General features: G+C 36.3%; 2 protein-coding genes across 5 annotated transcripts in view; one reads left to right on the top strand and one right to left on the bottom strand.

The window, feature by feature from the left end:
- Positions 1 to 35: 35 nt before the first annotated feature.
- Positions 36 to 2,788, bottom strand: ANKRD37 (ankyrin repeat domain 37). Of its 2 annotated transcripts, XM_039882682.1 has the most exons (5): positions 2,525 to 2,779; positions 2,174 to 2,326; positions 1,256 to 1,347; positions 523 to 726; positions 36 to 266 (listed from the first exon to the last, which is right to left on the bottom strand). In XM_039882682.1, coding segments are annotated over exons 1-5 (477 nt in total). In that variant the 5' UTR covers positions 2,552 to 2,779; the 3' UTR covers positions 36 to 265. The 2 variants fall into 2 exon arrangements, with proteins under 2 accessions (XP_039738616.1, XP_039738615.1); XM_039882681.1 differs by having other exon boundaries at positions 36 to 726; positions 2,525 to 2,788.
- Positions 2,789 to 2,937: 149 nt separating this feature from the next.
- Positions 2,938 to 22,440, top strand: part of LRP2BP (LRP2 binding protein) — a 29,868-nt gene continuing 10,365 nt past the window's right edge. Inside the window, exons 1-9 of one of the 3 annotated variants that reach the window (XM_039882671.1) lie at positions 2,938 to 4,385; positions 5,337 to 5,379; positions 10,409 to 10,492; positions 11,725 to 11,851; positions 12,670 to 12,782; positions 15,424 to 15,537; positions 20,541 to 20,683; positions 20,764 to 20,869; positions 21,944 to 22,167. In XM_039882671.1, the coding sequence (XP_039738605.1) occupies positions 10,448 to 10,492; positions 11,725 to 11,851; positions 12,670 to 12,782; positions 15,424 to 15,537; positions 20,541 to 20,683; positions 20,764 to 20,869; positions 21,944 to 22,167 (872 nt within the window). In that variant the 5' untranslated portion in view covers positions 2,938 to 4,385; positions 5,337 to 5,379; positions 10,409 to 10,447. Of the gene's footprint in view, positions 4,386 to 5,336; positions 5,380 to 10,408; positions 10,493 to 11,724; positions 11,852 to 12,669; positions 12,783 to 15,423; positions 15,538 to 20,540; positions 20,684 to 20,763; positions 20,870 to 21,943; positions 22,168 to 22,440 lie in introns of those variants that run through there. The other 2 variants (XM_039882670.1, XM_039882672.1) reach the window with 2 other exon arrangements.

The following is a 22,440-nucleotide window of genomic DNA, read 5'->3' as shown; positions in this document are numbered from 1 at the left end:
CTTTTGTTAAAGGTTGTAAATACTACACAAAAGAATTTATTCTTTAGACATTCCTTTAATGACTTAAAAGACAAAGAATGCACAACCAAAATATAACAGGCATGTAAATACATGTATTCTTAAAGGTTATCTTCACTTAGAAGAAAGTTTTCCTCCTTCTTAGAAGGAATTTAGACCTGATGAGCGACATGCCATAGCTTGTAGCTGAACAGTAGATCTGCACGAAGTGAAGGCCTCTTCAAACCTCTTCATAACCAACATGACATCTATTGTTGAAAAACATAGGCAAGATTTTAATACTAAAAACTTTTTCAAAGAGTTGATCTCTCCAAGCTTCCACCATGCAGGACAATTTTTGGTCTCTAGAATTGAGTAGTAGTTACTGTAACCAGTATTAAAATGTTAAATGAGGATGAAAAGATATACTAGAAATAAGACTGCTAATATTCAAATGAATCAGTAAATTCTGGGCTAAATAAAGAGATCCTTGAGGGAAGAAGAAAGAAACTATGAGTTACTTACCAACACTTCCTTTTCCCATTTGTATTTTCTGCACTTCCAAAACTTCGTTTCAGTCTGAGCATTGGAACACAGTGATCTCTATCGGATTGTTCACTTGGTGTTTTTGTCTGCATACATTTAATTGTTGTAAGAAACTTAGCACATTCTGGAAATCCATATGACCAAGCAAGATCTTCAGCTGTTTGCCCATTCTTATTACATAAACTGAATTTAAAACAAAAATTGAGTTATAAAAATTGACAGTTGTTTAGCCTTTTTAAAAAAATACCTTCCTAACAAAGGAGCTTTGGGCTCATACAAATGTTGATTGCAAATAGAAGAGGTAAAGGAAGCATAGAGAAATTCCATTTTTGCTCACTATTGTATCTTCAGTGGCTAGCAGAGTCCAGCAAGAGTGGGCATTCCAGTTTTGAATGAATGAAAGAGTATTCTGTGTTCAGTACAATGAATAAGTACCAAAGTCCTTGAGAACTTCTATAGAATGTTTTCCTAAACCAAAACTAAGGTGTAATACTGCCATAATAGATGAGCAGAACTACGCCTCTGATTGCTCAGGATCAGTTTTTTATTTATTCAGATTGAATACTAGCAGATGTTAAACAGTTAGAGTTAACATTTAAATAATAACACTAAATTATCAATTAAGCAAGCATCATTTTAAAAAGCACATGTAATTAAGCTTCAGCAGTCTGATTAATTTAATACATTTTAAAGCCACTGAGTTTATACTTACTCAATTTGGGCATCACTAGCTACAAGCAGGCTAAGGCATTCCAGGCTTCCAACTTTTGCTGCCTTGTGTAGTGGAGCTTCTCCAAAAACATCCTTAAAGATAAGACAGCACATTTTAGTCTCTCTTCAAAACACCCAAGTTGGTGGGTGAAGTCTACTTATTGTTTGAGGAAACTATCTGAGGTAGTTACATTGTACTGGACTGAATTTTTTCTTCAAATTTTTTTTTTATAAACTTCATTTGGTATGCTGTTAAGTACAAAGTTTTCATTAATAAATATGTGCAGCCACATATATTAAAATTTAAGTAAATAAAAGCAAAATAGAGTTCTAAAGAAGTAAAAAGTTTATAATTTAAAATTCACCATACTTTAATTAGTCAATGAAAGATGCAGACTACCATAACAAAGTTCTGTAGGAAATTATAATGGTCGTGAGCATGCCTCACAAATATTTCAGTTGCTATACCGAGATTTTTCATTCGATAATGTCGTAATTGTACCTTTGTATGCTTCCAGTGTACTAGCCGGTAGCCGTATATATTTCTAATGAATACTTGTAATGTGGCTAGTCTGAATTGAAATGTGCTATAAATGTAAAATACACATAGCATTGAGAAAACATATGAAAAGAAAATGTAAAATATCTATCAGTAATGTTTTATATTGATTACATATTGAAATAATACTTTGGATAAATTGGGCTAAATTATAAAATTAATTTCATGTTTCATTTTACATAATGTGGCTATTACAAAATTTTAAATTACGTTATGTGTCTTGCATTATATTTCTATTGGACATCGCTGCTATAGACATGTTTATAACAACTGAATATTTTGGCGTCTAAGAAATGTTTATGTGGATTTGGGGTGAGGGGAGGGGTGCACACACACAGTAACAATCTGTTACCTAGTTACCTGTTGGTTGAGGTCAGCGCCCATTTGCAACTGCCAGAGGAGCAAGCAAGCACAGCCACCACCTGCGGCCAAGTGGACAGGCGACTGCTGGCAGGGATCCGGGGGTGCATTGACGGAGGCCCCGGCCTCCAGCAGATCCTTCAAACTATCCACCTGCGGAAAAATAACAGCTCCAGCATCCCTCTTGCCTTTGTCCTGTCCCACGCCCGCCTGGGGTTGAAAACCTTCTAACTAAAGAAGCTTGACTCAGCAGCACCCAGTGGTCAGTCCACTGTCACCCGTGCTAGCGCTCCCAAGAAGGCAGACATCTGGAAGCTTAAGCCTGTAGGACAAAAAGGGCCCCAGTCTTACCTCTGAGTTGAAATCAAGAAACAGCATTTCCCCACCTAAAGCAGAGGACAGGAGTCCTTGGGCGTGCAGAGCGGTGTAGCCCTTGCTGCAGACTGGCAGGTAAGAGTGCACAAGCAGCCCAAGTGCGGGAGAATTTAAAGATCTCCGAGGCGGGCTGGCTGGCGGGCCCCTCACTGCTGCGCCCCAGCTCTGGCAGCGCTCCAACAGCCTAACCCTTGGCTGCGGGGCCCTTCCCAGCCCAGCGGCTGCCGCACGTACACAAACACTGGCATGTGCAACCCGGAACCAGGGGCTGCTGGCTAGGTGGAGGGAGGAGGAAGCGGCGCGGGCCCGCCAGCCGATTGGCCAACCGGGAGGAGCCAGGCCCGCCCGCCTGTGGGCGGGGCCCTGGCACCCCACCCCACCCCCCACGGAGCCCTGTGCGCTTGCGCCAGGGAAGGCGGCCTCGGAGCTGTTGGGACTCAGCGGCATCCATAAGGCACGCAGAGTTTGACACGTCTCACACTAGCGTGCCCAGCATTTTAGTCCCTGTGGAGAAGTGGGAGTCGCGGACGAATGTTTTGGTTTCTGCTAACACGCACGTAACCAGGAAACGAGGGAGCAATAAGGAGCCCTGCAGCACCACCTTTGGAAGAGACTAAGCGTGGTGCTGGCGCCGTGTCCCCCGCTCTCAGCTCCGGAGGAAAGAATGAGGGTTTCTTATGCCTTCAAGTTCAAAATGGCCCCAGCTCGCTTCTGTTACCTACAACCAGGACAGTTAAGAAAGAAAACGAGAGCCGAGGGGGGTGGGGAGTACTGTGAGCTAAGGGCATAGGTTTTATCACAAGGACTGTCCCACCCCCAAAATTAAATGATTTATCAAACCTGACCCATTTGGGTTTAAGATGAAACCATGCCCATATTGAGAAATCCCGTAAAATAAACCAACCACTGTATCGTGTTCCCTCCTGGAGATAGGTTAAAATACACTCCTGGACTTGTCCTTTGAGGAAATAGAGAAAGTCCAAACGATTAAACTTGAGCTTGCTGAGACCGGGACGACAGGAAGGAAGGGGAAACGTGTGTTTGCCCTCACACATGGAGAGAGTTCACAGATAAATGAAGAGACCCAGGCCAAGGGCTTTTATGACATTGGGCTCCTCCCCACTGGCAGGGCTTACTGAACCTCTGAGCTGCTCAGCGGGGAAAGCAGGGGTAGGGGAAAGCAGGGGTGGGGGAAATGGCTCTCTTGGAGCTCTTTATACTGTTTAACTTAAGTTATTCCTTTTTTGTAAAATTTTAGAAACAGACTTCCTGTCTTCAAATTGTAGCCCTTGACCGCATGTATAATCTCTTGATTATCTTTTCTTAAGCACTGTTTTAGCTTTATCTAGCTAAAAACTAAAGCTCCAGTCATATATTTCCTTTCCCTAAAAAAGTCTTCAGTGAGTCCCTTTTATCTACTGATACTTTTGAGAGCAGGACTGAAAAATAGATATGTTTATTATTATGCTTCTATAGGACAAGCTCATTGTTCTCTAAAAGTAAGTAGCCTTTCGGTTATAATTTTGGTTACAGCATATTGTTTATTTTTTAATAAGAGCCATACGATAATTTTGCAATGATAAATTTATATTACTGTACTGATGACACTGACCCAAGGGGTAGTTTTAAACATTTTTATTCATATGCATGCTTGAACTTAGATGTGGATATATATTCAAACACATATAGAATCATGCTTTCGTTCTGTATTTTTTATATTTAAGCTATTTACAGTTCCTTTTTATGATATTTAAAGAACATACTGCAAAGATATTGTCAGATAAGGAGAACACATGTCCATATTGCCAGTTTTCCTTTTCTCATGTTTATCAATTAGGTAAGCACTATTTTTTAAAACATATAATTAAGCTTCAGGTTTGCACAGATGTTTATTTTCAGGAATTCTTAACTAATACAAGGTATTATCAGAGAAGTTCTTAGTTCTAAACATATGTACTGCAATTAACATATAATGGGATATTTGTGTGATGAATGTGCCTACATCCTTTTCCTTTAAAAGAGGATTCTGTTCAGCATGCATTAAGTCTGGTAATTATTGTTAACTTCCTGTTACATATGTAAGTTTCACAAGGAAAGAGAATTTAGTGAATTGTTAAATCTTTCCTCCCTTTAATCACTATGCACTTGCCCACTGTCTTATCTAGGTATCCAGTTTACCCTTAGTAATGGGCCTAAAAGCTTTCTTAAAACTGAACAAAGCTAGTGGAGCACAAAAATACACAGAATCAATACATTTGTAGGACAATATCTTATTGACAAGTAACTGGAGTTTTTAGTAAACATGTAGCCAGTGGGATCAATTTTTTAAAAGAGGAAGATAGTCTAAGATGCATAATCAGCACGTACTCTTCTAAGCAGTGCTAGTTCCACTTTTGTTTAAGTTACTGGTAAAAGTGTTTCCAGAAGGCAGATGTCATTCGAGTGAGTGCTTAAAAAGATGTTGAATGATGATTAAGTGACCAAATGAATGAAAAATATGTGCTGAGTCTTGAAGGGTATATAAGAGTTCGCTAGGTAGTTCAGGAAGGGCAGAATATTTCTAAGAAGTGTAAAATATCTTCCAGTGTTGAGAGAACTGTGTGTAAAGTCTGATTGCAGTAAATGTTACACATACAGCAGTGATGTGAAATAAAAAGATTTAAAAATGAGAAGTTATATTAAATGATCCCTAATGTCAATTCCAATTTATTATTATAGTAAACTGATATTGAGCACTTTCTATGCCCAAAGATTAATACAAATAGGTATTATTATCTTCTTTTTACAGGAAAGGAAACTCAGGCTTGGAGAGATTCAGTAACTTGTCTAAGGTGATATCATTATTAAAGGGTGGAGCTGGAACTCAAGTAGTTTGACTACAGAGCTCACATTCTGATTATAGCTACATTTTAAAATAATTTTGGTCTTTGTTGGTAAATTCAAAGCTATTAAGATTGGCTTCTTTAAGCAAGAGAAAGTCCTTAGAGAGAATTATTACAATCCATAGAAAAACAACTCTTTCATATAATGATGGATGTTAATGTAGCCTTGTTTCTAGAATTGAATCTCCCACAGTGTTTAGTCCAGTATTTGGTGGAACCAATACATAGGCTAATTTCATCTGTTTTCTGTGTGCCTTTGTTGACCAAAAAAGTGATTGGAAAACATTCCCTAAGTGTACAGCATTGAAAGGAGGAGTGTTTGGCAATACCTACTAATCCCCATTTATCATTATTATATAAAATGTAATTAAATTATATATAATTAGTAATAATTCCATGTAAAACTCTATCTCTAAAGCAAATAAAGTAATATAAAGTAAAACTAAAATTCTCAATAGTTGGCTTCACATGTTTTACTTAAATCTCTTGAGAACTTCCTAACTTCAAAACATTTTCAAGTTATATTCATCAAACACTTCTGAGTATAATGTCCTTATTGTTTATTGCCAGTCATTCCACTGAGCCTTAAAAGTAACTAAATATTTTATTATTAAAAATGAAATATGGCAAATATACTTCTGTAGCTCATATACTGAAGATGATATATCACTCTAGATAAGAAATCTTCAAAAACAGAAGGTGATAGGCAGATTTGAAATTTCAATAAACGGTCCTTGGTTTTCAAAGTTTATTGAAAATGACTTTGAATTAATCGAATATAATTTAGGCCTTCGTTGGCATTGGCAGTCAGGAAACCCATGATCACAGTATGAGTGTAAAAACAAAAGGATTTCCCACAAAGAAAATTTTTATTCACTTTAATAAACTCTTTCAGCTTTGATTACTCAAACTTTTTGGGGAAGGTGATAAATTGTATAGCAATTCTAAACAAATTGCTGCACCAGGACATTGTGGCACAAAAAATTTAAATAGATAAAGGATACTCATCCTCTTCCATGATATTTAATTCCTAAGAGCCTATAATCTCGAGGGCTCTGATCGGCCCAATGGTAACATTTATTTAAATGTCTACTTCTTCATTGTTTTGATAAGAACTAGGAAAACTTGGAGGGTGTCATTATTTTGCCATTTCCCCTCCTAGGCATGTGTCTTCCTCCTTTCAATGAAATGTTGTAGAAATTACCAATAATTAATTCATAAAACCGAATGCACTAGGGGAAAGAGCAAAAAATTGGTCTTTAAAATTAAAACTTTAGATGGGAAGAGCTAGGTTGCTATTGTTAGAAAGGACAGGTCCCAGATAAGCAAGTAGAGAAGGCTATAATGAGCCATATGGTCCTGGATTTGTTGAAGACACAAATATGAACACAGCTCAATATAGATACAAATGGATAGATACTGAAATAATTATGTGTGTATACATAATACATTTCTTAGTTCTGCCTACTGTAGAGGGCCTAGAAGCAGTGACACCCCAGTAGCAATGAACACAGCTAGTGTTCAACCTTGGTTTCTAATATATTCTTCCAGTAAAAGAAACCAGAGCTCCTTGGAGAAACTGCTGATACTAAGGGAGGGGCAGGGAAAATACAAGATGAGCCTGGAGCATTTTGTAGTGCTAGAAAGTAAGGAAGTGCTCAAAAACAAAAGGATGGGTACATGTCAAAGGGATACAGAAATCAACCTGAAAGAGCTCCCAACGGCCAAAGTTGGAACAACCTGAACAACATAATTTACTGTTGGATTAGAATTCAATAAAATAGATATCCGTGGTCCATATTGATATAAATAATTGAATAAATAAAGAAACATGAGAGAAAAGACAATTCTTCCTTACAAAAAAATTCTAAACACATCCTGTAGAAACTCCGTGCTCCAGGAAGTGGAGACCAATCATCCCCTCACCCTGCCCGCTTGAGTGCTGGTTACACATAATGACTTGCTTCCAAAGAGTAGAATCTAGGAAGCGGGGGAAAAACGGTAATTTTACAGTGGAGAAACCTCTCAAACACTGCCTTGGCCAGATAATTGTTAATATCAGTGATAAGTCATGCTAATGGCATGCACACCTGGCATGATGTGGTGAGGTCACTTTGCCTCTTGATATTCTTTCCTAAAGCCCATAACCCAAGTCTAGCCATAAGTAAAACATCAAATAAACTCAAATTGGGAGACGTCTGTGGGATAGCTGACCAGTATTCCTCAAAACTCAATGTTATAAAAAACAAGTAAAATCTGAGAAACTCACAGACCAGAGGGGGCTAGGAGACATGATGACTAAATGTAGTATGATCACCTGGACGGGATTCTGGAACAGAAAAAGTATATTAGTGGAAAACTAGTGAAATTAGTGAAATCCAAATGTAGGGCTTACTTCATGGTAATGTACCAATTTTGCTTTCTTAGTTATGACTAATATACCATAATACTGTAACATTAACGAAAGAAGAAACAGGGTGAGGGAATTCTCTGTACTATCTTTGCAACTTTTCTGCAAATCTCAAATTATTCTAAAATATAAGGTTTATTCTAAAAAAGACTCTAGGTAACAAAATTAAACCACTGAGTGAGAAGCGAGAGCTGTAATTCTTAAGAAAACTAAATTGAATGCTTTCAAAGTTATCAAGTTGCTGAGGAAAATGATTTCAAAGTAGGTGAGGATGAATTAACTGTAAAAGATGAAGAGAAATAGTTCTACACTACATTTACAATGGAGCCAACAAGAGTATATGATTTTGCACATCCAATTAGCACCTATCTCCAGGCAAGAGAGTGCCTTTACCAGAAGGCTCTGTATGCTTCCAGCATTAGGCCTTTACTCTCAACTTCATGAAGGACATGGAAGCAACCTAAATGCCCATCAACGGACGAACAAAGAAAGTGTGGCAATTACACAAATGGAATATTTTTAGCCTTAGAAAGGGAAATCCTGCCATTTGTGATAACCTGAATGGACCTGGAGGACAAGTGAAATAAGCTAGACACAGAGGAACAAATATAACATGATCTCATTTATATGAGGGATCTAAAATAGTCAAACTTATAGAAGCAGAGAGCAGAATGGTGCTTACCAGTGGTTGTGGGGAGGGGCCAATAGGAGGGGATATAGAGTTTCAATTATATAAGGTGACTAAGTCCTAGGGATCTACTATACAGCATAGTGCCAATAATTAACAATATTCTATTGTATACATAAAAATTTGCTAAGAAGGTAGATCTTATGTTTAGTGTTATAAATAAATAATAAAAAAGTGGGAGGAAACTTTTGGAGGTGATGAATATATTTAGCATTGATTGTGATGGTTTCATGGCTGTACATTTATCTTCAAAACTTAATCAAGTTGTATACATTAAATATGTATTTAGAGTTTTTTTATGTCAGTCACTGTAATAAAGTGATTTTTAAAAAAGAAAAAAATTACAATAAAACATTTGAGAATATTTTTTAAATGGACTTCCTCAAAATTTAAAAAATGAAGTGTCAAAAGAAACTATAAAGAAAGTGAAAAGACTCCATAGAATGGGAGAAAATATTTGCAAATTATTTACCTAATAGGAGTCTACCATCTAGAGTATATAAAGACCTCTTATAACTCAACAATAAAAAGGCAAACAACCCACTTACAAAATGGGCAAAGAATTTAAATAGACATTTCTCCAAAGAAAATAAACAAATGGCTAATAAACACATGAAAAGATGCTCAATATCATTCTTGATTAAGGAAATGCAAATCAAAACCACAAGATACCACTTCGCATTCACTAGGCTGGCTGTTCTCAAAAAGATGAACTACAATAACAGGTGTTTATGATGATGTGGAACCCTTCCTTGTACATTGCTTAAAGGGATGTAAAATGCTGCAGCCACTTTGAAAATCAGTTTGATAACATCTCAAAATCTGAAACATAGAATTACCATATGACCCAGCAATTCCACTCCCAGGTACACACTGAAGAAAACTGAAAATACATGTCAACACAAAAACTAGTACTTGAAAACTACCAGCACTATTCCAAAAGCTGGAAACAGTCCATATCTTTTAAGTGATATGTTCATATATTACTTGGCCATAAAAAGAAATTAAGTACTGATACATACTACAACATGTATGAAACTTGTAAACATTATGCTAAGTGAAAGAGGCCAGACACAAAAGACCACGTATTGTATGATTCCATTTATATGGCATATCCAGAATAGGCAAATTTATAGAGACAGAAAGTATAGTATATTAGTGATTGCCAGGGGTCTAAGAGAGGGAGAAGATTGGGAAATCACTCTTTTAGAGTGATGAAAATGTTCCAGAATTAAATATTGGTGATGACTGCACACCCTTTGCCTTTAACATTTCCAGCAGCTAGAGATGGGGCAATAACTAACTAGTGAAGAGGATTTAAGAAGGGCACCAACACCGTCCACTCCACCTGCTCTTCCCTTTAAAATCGTAGATTTCTTTCAGATTTTATATCAGCAATGTCTACAGTTTATATTAGAGGATTTTCTAAATTTACTGTACTTTATGCAAACAATTGTCAAGATTCAAATGGTGTTATATATAATCTCAAAGTTTGACAGTAATAAACACATACTCTTACTTTTCAAAATCTCTTAGCTCTCATTTTTTGAAATTAAAAATACTAAATTTTGGTTTACCCTCTTGCAGGAGGCCTGCCATTTTAAAAGCTCATATTAGTTTTGCTTTTTGGAGAACAGTATAGAATAATGATGAAGTTCACAGGTGCTAAGGGCATCCCAGCTGTCCTACCTCCTAGCCTATAGCCTGAGGCAAGTTACCTAACTTCTTTACTGTGCCTCAGTTTCCACATTTGTTAAATTTCATAACAGCCTCTCTTTTCCTAAAGTTTTGTGTGAGTTAGTGCCCCTAAAGAGCTTAGGACAAAGAAAAATACCTGGCATTTAGTAAGAGTTCAAGAAATCTTTGTTTCTATTTTCTAGACCCTCTGCAACTTTCTATAAGCTATAGCAACAAAAACCATGTGCAGTGTTGTAACCACAGAGGAAAGCATGGGCTCAAAGGAGGTAAGGTATTGTTTTCTAATTTGTTTCATTTTTGATGATGTTCTTGAACATGCCAAGTTTTTTCTTAGCCTTTTTGGATTCTGTAGCCCATTGAGTGACTTCAGTAAAATAAAAACTTCTATAACCAGTTTCTGGGTAAACTGATAGTGCTACCAACATCATCCTATTTGGATAGTTTTTCTTCGAAATACTTTACCTAATATCACCTCGCCCTATGGAAACTTATATTCACTAATGAAACCACAATATTTTTGTAATCATATAATCAAAGAATTTTATATATCTAGGGACGAACATTTTGACATCCTCTAGTTCAAACTAACTACAGATGAAGAAATTGACTCTTTAAAAGATTAAATGACTTCCCAAATCACAGATACTTCCATAACTTTTTCTCCTAATATACTGAATTATCTCGCTTTTCTGCACTTCTTTCTCATTAATGAAGCAATTTATTATTCAAAATAGTATGGTATAAATTCAGCTTTCCAGTCACACTAAAGGTTGGTTGAATTCTTCTTCTCACCACCAATCAGGAACCTGTACTGGAAGGTTGTTCCTGATTGGTGAAAGCCAGCTATAACAGTAGAATGCCAAGGAGTAAACACAAAAGCATAGCAACAACTGAGTTTACTGTCTCACTACCCTCAACCTAGGCTAACCTGGACTCCTTCATCCCAAATGAGGTGGCCTCTACATTTTATATGAAGGCTTTGATTTTCCATTCACCTGTGATCCATCTTATAACATGGCAATCCAATACAGACAGGAAGATAAAACTGAATAAAATAAAGTATATTCCCAGGTAAAATAAACAAATGCTTTAATGTGAAATAGATTAGTATGATCAGCTTCAGATACAAGGCAACAGGAAGGTACCAATGTATAAGAACTATACTATGGGCAGTGTCACCAAATCCTACTAGTGGCAGCAGCTGTGGTGGGTGACATGACCAATGCATTGTAGCATATAAACTCATAGTTAGAGAAGACAAATAGCTCTCATTAGCTTTGTGCATGATGCAGATGTGGAAGATGGTTTTGCTTCTCATAGCCATAAAGGCCCTGGTTTCCTAAGAAGGAATATTCACAACCCAGAGCTGGTAGGTTGGTGCCCTGTACCTCAACGAGGCAAGGAGGTTACTTTTTATGAGTGCCTAGTGGAATGGAGTCTCTTTTTGCATTTTTCTGAAGGAAGACATTTCTGTCTTATTTTTTATGTTTGTTTGCAGAAAGCACATCGTGAAAACTGGATGAAGTTGACCAGTGAAAAGTTGCCCAAGAACTCCTTTTACGCCTCTCTATCCCAGTATGCTGCCAAGAACCAAAAATTCTTCCAACAGATAAAGGAAAATACTGGTACGAATTCTGATAATACTTTCACTAAAAGTTAATTCTGTACACTAGGGAAAAAAGAGACAAGAAATATGAATCTTATTGCTGTCAAAAAAGTGGTTAACTTTACAGTCCTTTCTAGCTTTTCTATGAGAATATGTGAAATTGGGGCTTGACTCATCTGGTAGCAAATCAACAGTGGAGAGGTTTCATAGAGCCTGATCCTGACTTCACACTCAGAATTTTAGGACACCCTTCTGGAAAAGGGAAGCTAGATGTCACTTCTATTAAGAACAATACCATAGTTTACTTAAATTTGGCATTTAAAGCTATCATTTTTTTTCTGTAGTCTTTAAAAATATTAAATTGGGGATGGTTAGCTCATTTGGTTAGAGTAGCTCTAATTAAATCTCAAATTAAGAATTTCCCTTACCCAGAGGACAGCTTTGCCTAAAGAATGGCACATAGACTGCATTGCAAGAGCTCTTGCCTAGTAGTAAACACTGTTACTGTGAAACCCAGTCAACCAGTATTTCTTCACTTGATCTTAGCCAAAAGGCCGAGAAGTGATCAACAAATATTTCTCGATTATACAAGGCATAGTGTTAAGTATTGTGATAAGCCTTTTTGTTTGTTTGTTTGTTTGGTTTGTTTTTTTGTTGTTTGTTTTTGTGTTTTTTTTAGGTAATGCTTTTTCCTTTAACTAAGGAAGCCAGTTTTAGGAATGAGAACTAGGAAGGAAACTAGTATAAATGGTGCCAGATGAATTGTAGATATGACTTCAAGAGAGAAGATTCATATTGTATGGATAAAGATGGAATTCTTTACCTTTTTAAAATCAGATCATTACAACCACGCTAATTTAGTGGATAAGGCACTGCAGATCTTGAAAGAAAGAATAAGAAGAGGGGATGCTGTGGCATATTTCCTACGAGGTCAACTATATTTTGAAGAGGTATCATTTTTTGTTTATTTGTTTTCATTTCACATAATGCTGTTTTTAGATCCTTATAGAAAAATTTCCTGTAGAGTTCCTTACATTGTAATACCCAGTTGCAGCTTTAAGTGGGAAACATACACAAGTACCAGCTTAAGGAAACATCTGAACTTTCTTTATAAAAGTCATTCTAATGAAAGTCACTTATAGGAGACATTTTGTATAAAATTCATTCTCACACTAATATAAAAATCTAATTTTTGTATTTTTGCCAAAAATATTTAATATCGCTTATAAAATATTTTCATGTTAATAACAGTTGAAGACCCTGATTCTTATCTAATATTTAAAGATACCTTATATGTTTCTCTATAGAGTAAGGAGGGAATTGCCCTCTTTATCCACATTAAGCTGAGGTATCCTACAAGGTAGATCTAGGAGAAACTGTGCAAACTGTCACTTCAACATCAATAATATAGCTTCAATCCTTCATTGAACCCAAGGGGAGAATGTGAAAAGAGACCAGCTGTCCGTAATCACTCACTATCCATTTAATATTTGGGCACTATTCACCTATATCCTACTCGCTCTGTAATCTTTTGACGGCTCCTTCATTCATTCTGGCAACAAATATCTGGTGAGGACTCATCATACACCTGTCACTATTAAGATAGCATAATGTTTAAAAGAAAGATGTCTCAGCTTTGGGCATAGTTCGAATATGGTTCTATTGTTTGTTAACTGTTTATCCTTGGGCACAAATACTTAACCTCATGGTGCTTCAGTTTTCTTATCTGTTAAAGGGGGATAATAATATGTATCTCACAGAGCTAGTGTGAAGATGTATTAATTATAAAACAGGGCCTAGCACCTAACAAGTGCTTTATAAGTGTTTGCTATTATTGTGCTAGGCACTAACTATATAGTGATGAAGAAATTAGAATGGTTCCCATTTCATAAAGTTTACAGTCTAGTAGGGGAAGATGATAAATAATTATATAATTACAAATAGGGAAAAAGTACTACGAAAGCCATTAACTGCATACTATAATAGAAAAAAAACAAAACAGAAAATAATGGAAAGATCTGTTATTGAAACTAAAATTTGAAAAAGAGGAACTAGGCAATTCAAACAGCCAAGTGGAAGCACATTCCAGGTAGAGGGGAGAATAAATGAAGCGTTCCAGAGATAAGAAAGAGCTTGGTGAGCTCTAGGAATTAAAAAAGATCAACGTGGTAATAAACAAGGCCAAGAGTAGCTCTAGATGCACTTTGTTTAAAATGTAATAAGAAGCCATTGAAGTGTTTTGAATCTGTGATGAATGGATTAGAAGGCAAACATGGAAGGAACCAAGACCAATTCAGGGCAAAGTTATAACAGTTCAGGCAGGAGAGAATGGTGATCTTGAGTAGAGTGGTAGCAGTGGAGCTGGGTCCTGGATTTATTTTGGAGACACAATAATGGCATAATGGATTATAAACAGAGAAGTGGGGAAGAATGAGTTTTGAGGTGATGATCAAGAGTTCAGTGTTTGGACATGTTATGTTTGAAATGCCTATTTGTCATCAAGGTAGATAGGTTTCAAAGTAGAAACTTACTTGTAAGAGTCTAGATCTCAAAGGAGAAGTTTGAGTTAAAGATGTGTATTTCAGATCTTCTAGCATGTATGTGGTATTTAAAATCATGAAAATTAGAAGAACTTAATTACTTCTTCTGTATATTCTAACTTTTCTAGCCTTCTCACAGCTAAGCCAAACATTAAACAGAAAAGGGAATAAATCTTAATTCAGGCATTTATTCCTGTTATGTGTTCTTTAAAAATAAATGTTTTTTAGCATTTTAGTGCAGTTTTTGTTCATTTTTTCAATTTGTTGATTAATTATAGTTTATGAAAAGAAATTCAGTTATTTTTATATTTTCCAAAAATTGTTTTTCTCTGCTCTTCTCGTAACGACCTTCCAATTCAATAAGAAACTCTCCACATTACAAATGATTCATTTTTTAGTGTGAGGCATTTTCATGTTGGATTAAGATATAAACCCCATATTAGTCCCTTACATCTTAGGATATTTGTTATCAGATTGTCTGACTGCTGAAGAGCCTTAAATCAGTGACACATAATATATAGGTTTTCATAGGAAATATGGGAGGAAAATAATATTAGAGAATCACACATTTGTTTTTCCATGTCTTCTCCCAAGCTGGAAAACTGCAAAACTGGAGGACATGAGTCATAATAATAGTGGATATTTAATAATAGTGAATATACTGATGTTCAAATTTTCTCTGAGACTTTGGCCCCAGCTCTGAAATGTCTCAGATTTCAGGAGTGGCAGATGATGTACCAGGCTAGATTGAGCAGAGGAATAGCATATCATTTAGAGAGAGAATTGACAATAACCAAGAATAAGAGTGAAAGACAATGAGAATGTTACCCAGACTGCTCCTCATCACTTTCCTCAGTTGCCATATTTAGGTCTATTTAATTGATTTTATAGTGCATTGATTGTTGTCAGTGACTTACTAGCAAATTCTACAAATCTGTTGCTGTCTTTTGTTGTTTTATTTGATGCTGCTAGCTAGATTTAGGTGGGAATTGAATAATTGAAATTACTTCAAGATAATAAAAATAATTGACTATTTCCTGGGAGCTTATAGGGATGGTATGAAGAAGCATTAGAACAGTTTGAAGAAATCAAGGAAAAAGATCATCAAGCAACTTACCAGCTAGGAGTAATGTATTATGATGGTCTGGGAACAACTGCAGATGCTGTAAGTTATTGTTTTGCGCATTGTGTTTATGATTTCATTGTTAATGGATTATTTGATACAATTAAAATTATATTTTAATAATATGTTTTTATTCTTATATTTCAACAATCTCTAACCTTTTACGATTTAAAGGATAGCAGTAGTCATTCTTACATTTGTCTGAAAACAAATTCTTTTTGCTCCTTCTTGCTACCATTAACTCAATAATTTTCTGTTTTAATGTTTTCCTTTATTTTTCAAAGTTATTCCAAGGCTACATAAACATGGAGATAAGCTGGAATATATGCAAAAATGGGATCAAATTCTGCTATCAAATATGAACATTGTTGTTATTTTAAAGTATATTCTTCCATGTATTGCCTCATGTAAAAATATATGTGTGTATATACACACACATGTAAAACTTTATTAAAAGTGACACCTATGGTATTTATAAAGAACAACTCTTGCAAAGCATACTGAAATATTTAGGGGTGAACTATACTGATATTTACATATCTACAGATAACTTGTAAGAAGTCAGCAAAAGGATGAAGCATATACAGCAAAATATTATTACTAAGAATCTATATGATAGTTATGCAAATTTTTATTGTATTCCTTCTACTTTCCTGTGTGCTTGAAAATTTTTATATAAAAAGTAAAAAACATCTCAAACTCATAATTACTGCAATCATTAGACAAATGTTAATTTGTCAAAATTCCCATTAAAAGAGAGTAAATATTAAGCAAATGACATAAAATTTTTTAATGGTTCAATAAAGATATGCAAAGAAAATGTCATAGAAACACAAATTGAAACTTAATAAGAAATGATAATTCTATAGTAATAAAACTCTGTTCAATATGAAAAACATAACAATACAGAGCCTGTATGTGCCAAACATCACAGCATCAAACTATGTAAATGAAATGTATTAAAAATAGACAAAATATTAAATTTAACTTTAATTTCTGAATTTGATAGATAATATTCAGTATATGATATGTAAATTTTATAAACTATGCAACATCTACACAATAAAATTTCAGACTCCTTGTTTCAGATACCAAAATTGAACGTATACTAGGCATTTATGGTAAAGTATAAAGAAAATCACAATAAACACCCCCCGAAAAACATAAGTTATGTGTGACAATGCTGTTCATTCCTTAAGATTCAAAGAAAATGTATTCGGTTTGCCCTTATGCCTCCAATTTCATGGATTGTCAAAGTCAAAGAGCTTCAAAATCAATCTGAAATATTCAGATTCCCTATGTTCTCACAGTCCCCTTTGCTCTTCTTTTTTTGCCAATTCTTTACTCTGTACTCTTTATCTATGTGGCTGTTCCCTTATCTCTGCCTTAACATAGGTCACAGCCTATTTCCCTCAATGATCTCATAAAACGAGGATTTCACTTGTAGCATTGCTTCTGCTGAAATGTAGGGGACCGAGAGAGGACCACACTAGATCCCACATAGTGAACTTTAACTTGCTCGTCAGTCATTTCAGTTGCTCTCTGTTGAGGACTTCTCACTGGTTGCAGTACCTCACACGATTCTTCACAAACTTGCTAAGTTCTCTTCCTGCCTCACCCTTTCCCCTTTCTGGGTCTTTTCCTTCTACCATCTCCTTCACTGATGCAAAAATAAATTTATCTCACTTACTCATACAACATAGTTTAGCCATCTCTATATCTGCCTTTCTTTCATTCAGGTCTCTGTTCAAATAGTATTTCCTCTGAAAGCTTTTCTATGGCCATGTTATCAAAATAGCCTCCTTTATTTTCTTCACAGACTTAATGATTATCTCAGTTATTTCTTCCTGCTTAACTTGTTTTCTCCCTAATTGGAATGTAAGCTCCACGAAATTAGGGGTTTTTGTCTATTTTCTTCACTGCTAAATCCCCCAGAAATTTAGAACAGTGTCAGACCCACAGTAAACCCTCAACAATGTTTACTGATTGACCTGTGGCTGACAAGCTGACAATGCTGTTATCTAGGTATTTTCTCAAGGGGCTTTTTCAAAGCGTTTTCCTAGAGAAAGTTAATATTTCTCTAAGAAAAATTATGGTGGCAGCTGTGAGGATAATCAAATATTTGCCCTTGTTACAAACAATAATACATTAAAAGGATAGAATAACCAAGTAAGATTTAGCTCAGAAATTTAATAATTCAACATAAGGAAATCGATGAATATAGAACTTAAATTAGCTTGAATAAAAGAAACCATCTGATGGTTTCGGTATGTATTGAAAATTTCATAAAGCTCAATATTTATCCATAATAAAAACCTTTAAAAAACAATACTAGGAAATAGTTCCTTAAAACTTAGGAGTAGCCATATAAAGTTAAGAGCCCAAACTAGAGATAGTCCTTTTACAAGGAGAAATAAAATATTTTCCACTACTCACACTGACCTACTCTTACTGTCTCCTGACTATCTTTCAAATCTGTCTCTGGCCCTTTATTCCCATTCTGTTTCACTCAGGCTCACCCTCACTCGGGTTATAACAAAAGCAAATCCAATTTCTGCTCTTGTCCCTAATTCATCATTCATTTATATAGTCACCAAAGCCATCTTTTCAAAATACAAATCTGATCATGTCTTGTTCATCTTTAAAAACTTAGAAAGACCTTCACATTAATGATCAAAAGAAAAGGGCACAATTGAGACCGTTTCTATGGACAGCCATCTTGTTGGCCACTGAGCAGCCATATAAAGTAACATTTACATGGTAAAGTCTTTAGTGTCCAAACCAACAACTGCCATTCCAAACCCTCACCCAAGCCCCAAGTTTGCTGTCTGCCTGCTTGCTGCCGTCACTGGGGCTTCACCAGGCATCACGAGGCCAACCCACTGTGATTGTATCTGAACTAGACGCCAGAATTCCATTTGGAACCTTGACTTCACTTGGTCCCACAGCTGTATTATCACTGCCTACCACATAAAATGTATGCCTCTCTGGTCCTCTGTCTTCTCATATATTCTTGACTCCATATCACTTTGTTTTCTCTCCCTCTCTGCTGCCCTCCCTCCTAAACCTTCTAGCTGGTAAATAAACTTCCCCATATCCTCAGGCTTTTCTCAGACTACTTCTTTCACTTCCTTGCCATAACCGAAACTTGCTTGTGTCTGACAAGCAGCCCTCTTTAGGGGAGGATTCTCCTTCCACTATCCCAGTGTACTATAATGCTCAAAGTAGAGCTGGCATTATTTTCATTTCCCAATTCACTTTTCAAACTATTATCTCTCCTCTACCCCATATACAAGGTGTCCCTATTTTTAAGTTCATATCAACTCATTACTCTCCTACTTCTTTCAATTTCCTGGTCATTGGTCATGTGCTAACATGAATCTTAAAGCTGTCTCTGGGATTACAGTTTTCCTTCCTGTGTTATCTCATCAGTTTACCTGACATTTGAACTAAGAACTGAGCAGCAAGAAGGAGCAACCATATGCAAGTGTAGGGGAGTCACATTCCAGGCAGAGGAAATCATAGTGCTAAGGCCTGAGGAATGAAAAGGCTAGCACAGCTGGAATGTAGTCAAACTAGTAAGACAGGTGCCAAACAACATGGGACTTGTATTTATAAGTATGTGTATCTTTTTATATGTGTTGCATATTTACCATTTCTGGGGCTCTTAATTCCTTCCTATCAACCTGAGTTGCCATCTGCCACCATTTCCCCTTTCCTTTCAATCTGAAGAACTTCCTTTAAAGGGCATTTCTTGGAGTACAGCCTGTAGGTGAAGAATTATCGCTGATTTTGATCATCTAAAAATATCTTCAGTTTGCCTTTATTTTTGATGAACCGTTTTTGCTGGTTGACCGTTTTTGTTTTTTTTTTTCTTTCCGCACTTTCTAAAATCTTCTGGCCTTCATCGATTCTCATGCGAAATCAGTAACTAATTATATCGTTTGCCCCTCTATATAATGTGTCATTTTTCTCTGGCTGTTTTTAAGATTTCCTGTGGCTTTCAGCACTTTGACTATCACGTGTGCCTAGGGCAGCTCCTTCTGTTTTCATCCTGCCTGGGCTTCCAGTTGCAGTTTTCAAAGATTCCCTTCTCCAGCTTATGTTTGTTTTGATAAAATTTCCAGTGCCTTTAAAAAGTTGTCTTTATATTGTGTCCAGATTTAATCATTACTATATGTGAGAGGATTTACACAACCACTTCACTCAACTGCCATTATTACCTTAAGTGCCCTCTTACTATCCAGTTGGGGGGAAATGGTAGATGCCTACTTCACACATTCACAAAAATAAACCAGTGTAACCTGGGACTCACTAAAACACCTTTATTTTCTCATCTATTACTGTGGCATTTAGCCAGCAACAGCACATTCAGAAAACAGTGAGGGGGGTAAAGGCTAGAATGTAGTGTATAAACATGATTGTCGATGATTGTCAAATATCATTTTCTTTAGAGTGATGTTTGAAGGCTTGTGTCTGATGGATTTTTGGAGTGGGGGCAAGCCTTTCGTTGCTAGTGGTTAGAATGTCTTCTGGGCACTCCTTGTGACTATGAAGATGCCATATGATGATTTGTATATTGGATGTACATTATCATTGAGCACACTTAGTGAAAAGTGCGCTTGAAGAGAGAAGATAGCATTTGTTTGGGGCTCATAAGTATACTGTAAGAATTATAAATGTGAAAGAAGCCGCAGCTATACTTATACGTTGATCAGTTCCAAGAACTGCGCTGATTCAGAATAAGGACTAGAAGATGGGAGAGACAAGAAAAAAAGGAACCCATATCGAGATGTAATGCAACTCTGGAAGCTGTAAAATGAGAGAGATGCTGGGAATGCTTACTCAGATGTCCTAGTACTTCTTTCCTTCCTTATTTCCAGCCCTGCAGACTCAAGGACAACATACCACTTGGGCAAATACAGTCGTTACATTGTATCACGTTAGGGGGGGAATGCTTTATAACATTATTGGGAGAAAGAATTTAGTTTGGGTAAAACTAAAAACTAGGGGGTTTTTGTGTGTGTTCTTTTCCTTTGTGGAAGGAAAAAGGAGTGGAATATATGAAGAAAATTGTTGATTCTCCATGTCCCAAAGCAAGACACTTACGATTTGCAGCTGCTTACAACCTCGGAAGAGCTCATTACGAAGGAAAAGGCATTAAACGATCAGAAGATGAAGCCGAAAGGTAATCCTAATGTGAAAACAAGACTTTGTTTTAATCAAATGCTGAAACAAAGAACAACTTGCCTTGTCTTTCTCTTTTAGACTGTGGCTTTTTGCTGCAGACAATGGAAATCCAAAAGCTAGTGTGAAGGCTCAAAGTATCCTAGGATTGTATTATTCAACAAAAGAGCCCAAAGAGTTAGAAAAGGTAACATTGATCTATTTTTTTTTAATGCTAGCATTATATTTAGATTAGTATTTGGCTTACTATTTCTTTTTCGAAAGAATGGTTGTGAGGAATAAGTGTGTAGTTATGAATCTCTCAAATTTCTTCAAAATGTACAGGAAGTTTACATTTTAGAATCTTCACCTTTTGCTCATCTATGACTGCTACTTTCTCTGCCTCTACCAAAGGAGACCAAATGTGAGAGCATTTTGTATGCTATAAAAAGCTACACATACAAAATATTATTATTCCATAAAAGCTATAAAAAGAGTCCTGAAGTAAAGCCCAAATCCTTTTATGTGAATAAATTACTACATTTGATTTGAGGAAGTAACAATAATATTAATAACTAAAATATACTAAGAACTAATTAAAAAGTAAATCCATTTAAGATTTTTACAGAAAAATAATATCTTTAATCATCAATAATTGCAATATTTTCCAAGAGATCTTATAGGTGGAAAGATATGTAGGGCTGAGTCCTACTTGTAAGGGGCTTTAAAGACAAACTTGTAAGAGGCATCTAAGACCCTCCTCAGATAAGTGAGCAGCCACTTGGAAATAACTTTTTAAACTAATTTATATTCACGGTAGCTGAGTTTTAAGCAGATGTGCTCAAGCCTCTGTGTAGCTTTTATCCTTGATTGCCTTTGATCTTGAAAGCACCATCTTTGAGATCCACTCAGAGCTCTGACTTCCCTGAGCATCAGCAGCTATGCCCTCTTGTCTATGCCTCATAGCTGCTGTGTCTCAAAGCCTTGCAGACACTTCCTATTCTCCACTTTCTAGATCCTTCCTATAGAAAATGTGAAAATACTGAAACCAGAGACAGCTGAACTCTCTAGACTGTGACCTCACCTGCACCATGGGGTAGACAACAGGCGGCCTCACCTTAGCACTCTCTCAGGCATATGAAATCGGTGTTAGCTTAAAACACCTTCAAGGAGCTAGAACTATTTCCTAGAGATGAACTAATAGGACTATCTTATCATTAGAGACTTTTTTCTTTCCAGAATTTCCTTATGAATAACAAAATGAAACTGTGTCTTTTAAAAGGCATTTTATTGGCATTCAGAAGCATGTGGCAATGGGAATCTGGAGTCCCAGGGTGCACTGGGGCTCATGTACTTTTATGGACAAGGCATCCGCAAAGACCCTGAGGCGGCCCTGCAATGCCTAAGGGAAGCGGCGGAACGTGGAAACGTCTATGCTCAAGGGCATCTCGTGGAGTATTACTATAAGATGAAATTTTTCACAAAGTGTGTTGCATTTTCCAAAAGGTAAAAAGGCTGGATGAATGTATTTACAAAAATTCTTACTGGATGCTCTATGCCAGATGTGTTCATAGAACTCGCTGCAATATTGTAAATGATGGCTATCGAGAGCTTGAAACGTGGCTAGTGCAACTGAGAACGGAACTTTTAAATGTCCTTGGATTTTAATTAATTTAAGCAGCCACATTTAGCTACCACATCAGATAGTACAATTCTGTGCCATTAGTCTTCAGGATTTCAGTGCTATTAGCTCTGTATACCAGCGAGCTTAAGCAAGTT

The sequence above is a fragment of the Pteropus medius genome, unplaced genomic scaffold (genome assembly GCF_902729225.1).
Source record: "Pteropus medius unplaced genomic scaffold, Ma_sr-lr_union100, whole genome shotgun sequence".
Classification (NCBI taxonomy): Eukaryota; Metazoa; Chordata; class Mammalia; order Chiroptera; family Pteropodidae; genus Pteropus; species Pteropus medius.
Note: the sequence above shows the minus strand (reverse complement) of the source record. Positions and strands in the feature narration are given on the sequence as shown.

Bases quoted from the DNA above. Each gene is read 5' to 3' on its own strand.
- ANKRD37 (XM_039882681.1), bottom strand. From the start codon at position 2,551: ATGCTGTTTCTTGATTTCAACTCAGAG. The intron at 2,327-2,524 runs GTAAGACTGGGG...ATTTTTCCGCAG, and splicing joins TTCTTGATTTCAACTCAGAG to GTGGATAGTTTGAAGGATCT. The intron at 1,348-2,173 runs GTAACTAGGTAA...CTTATCTTTAAG, and splicing joins GCGCTGACCTCAACCAACAG to GATGTTTTTGGAGAAGCTCC.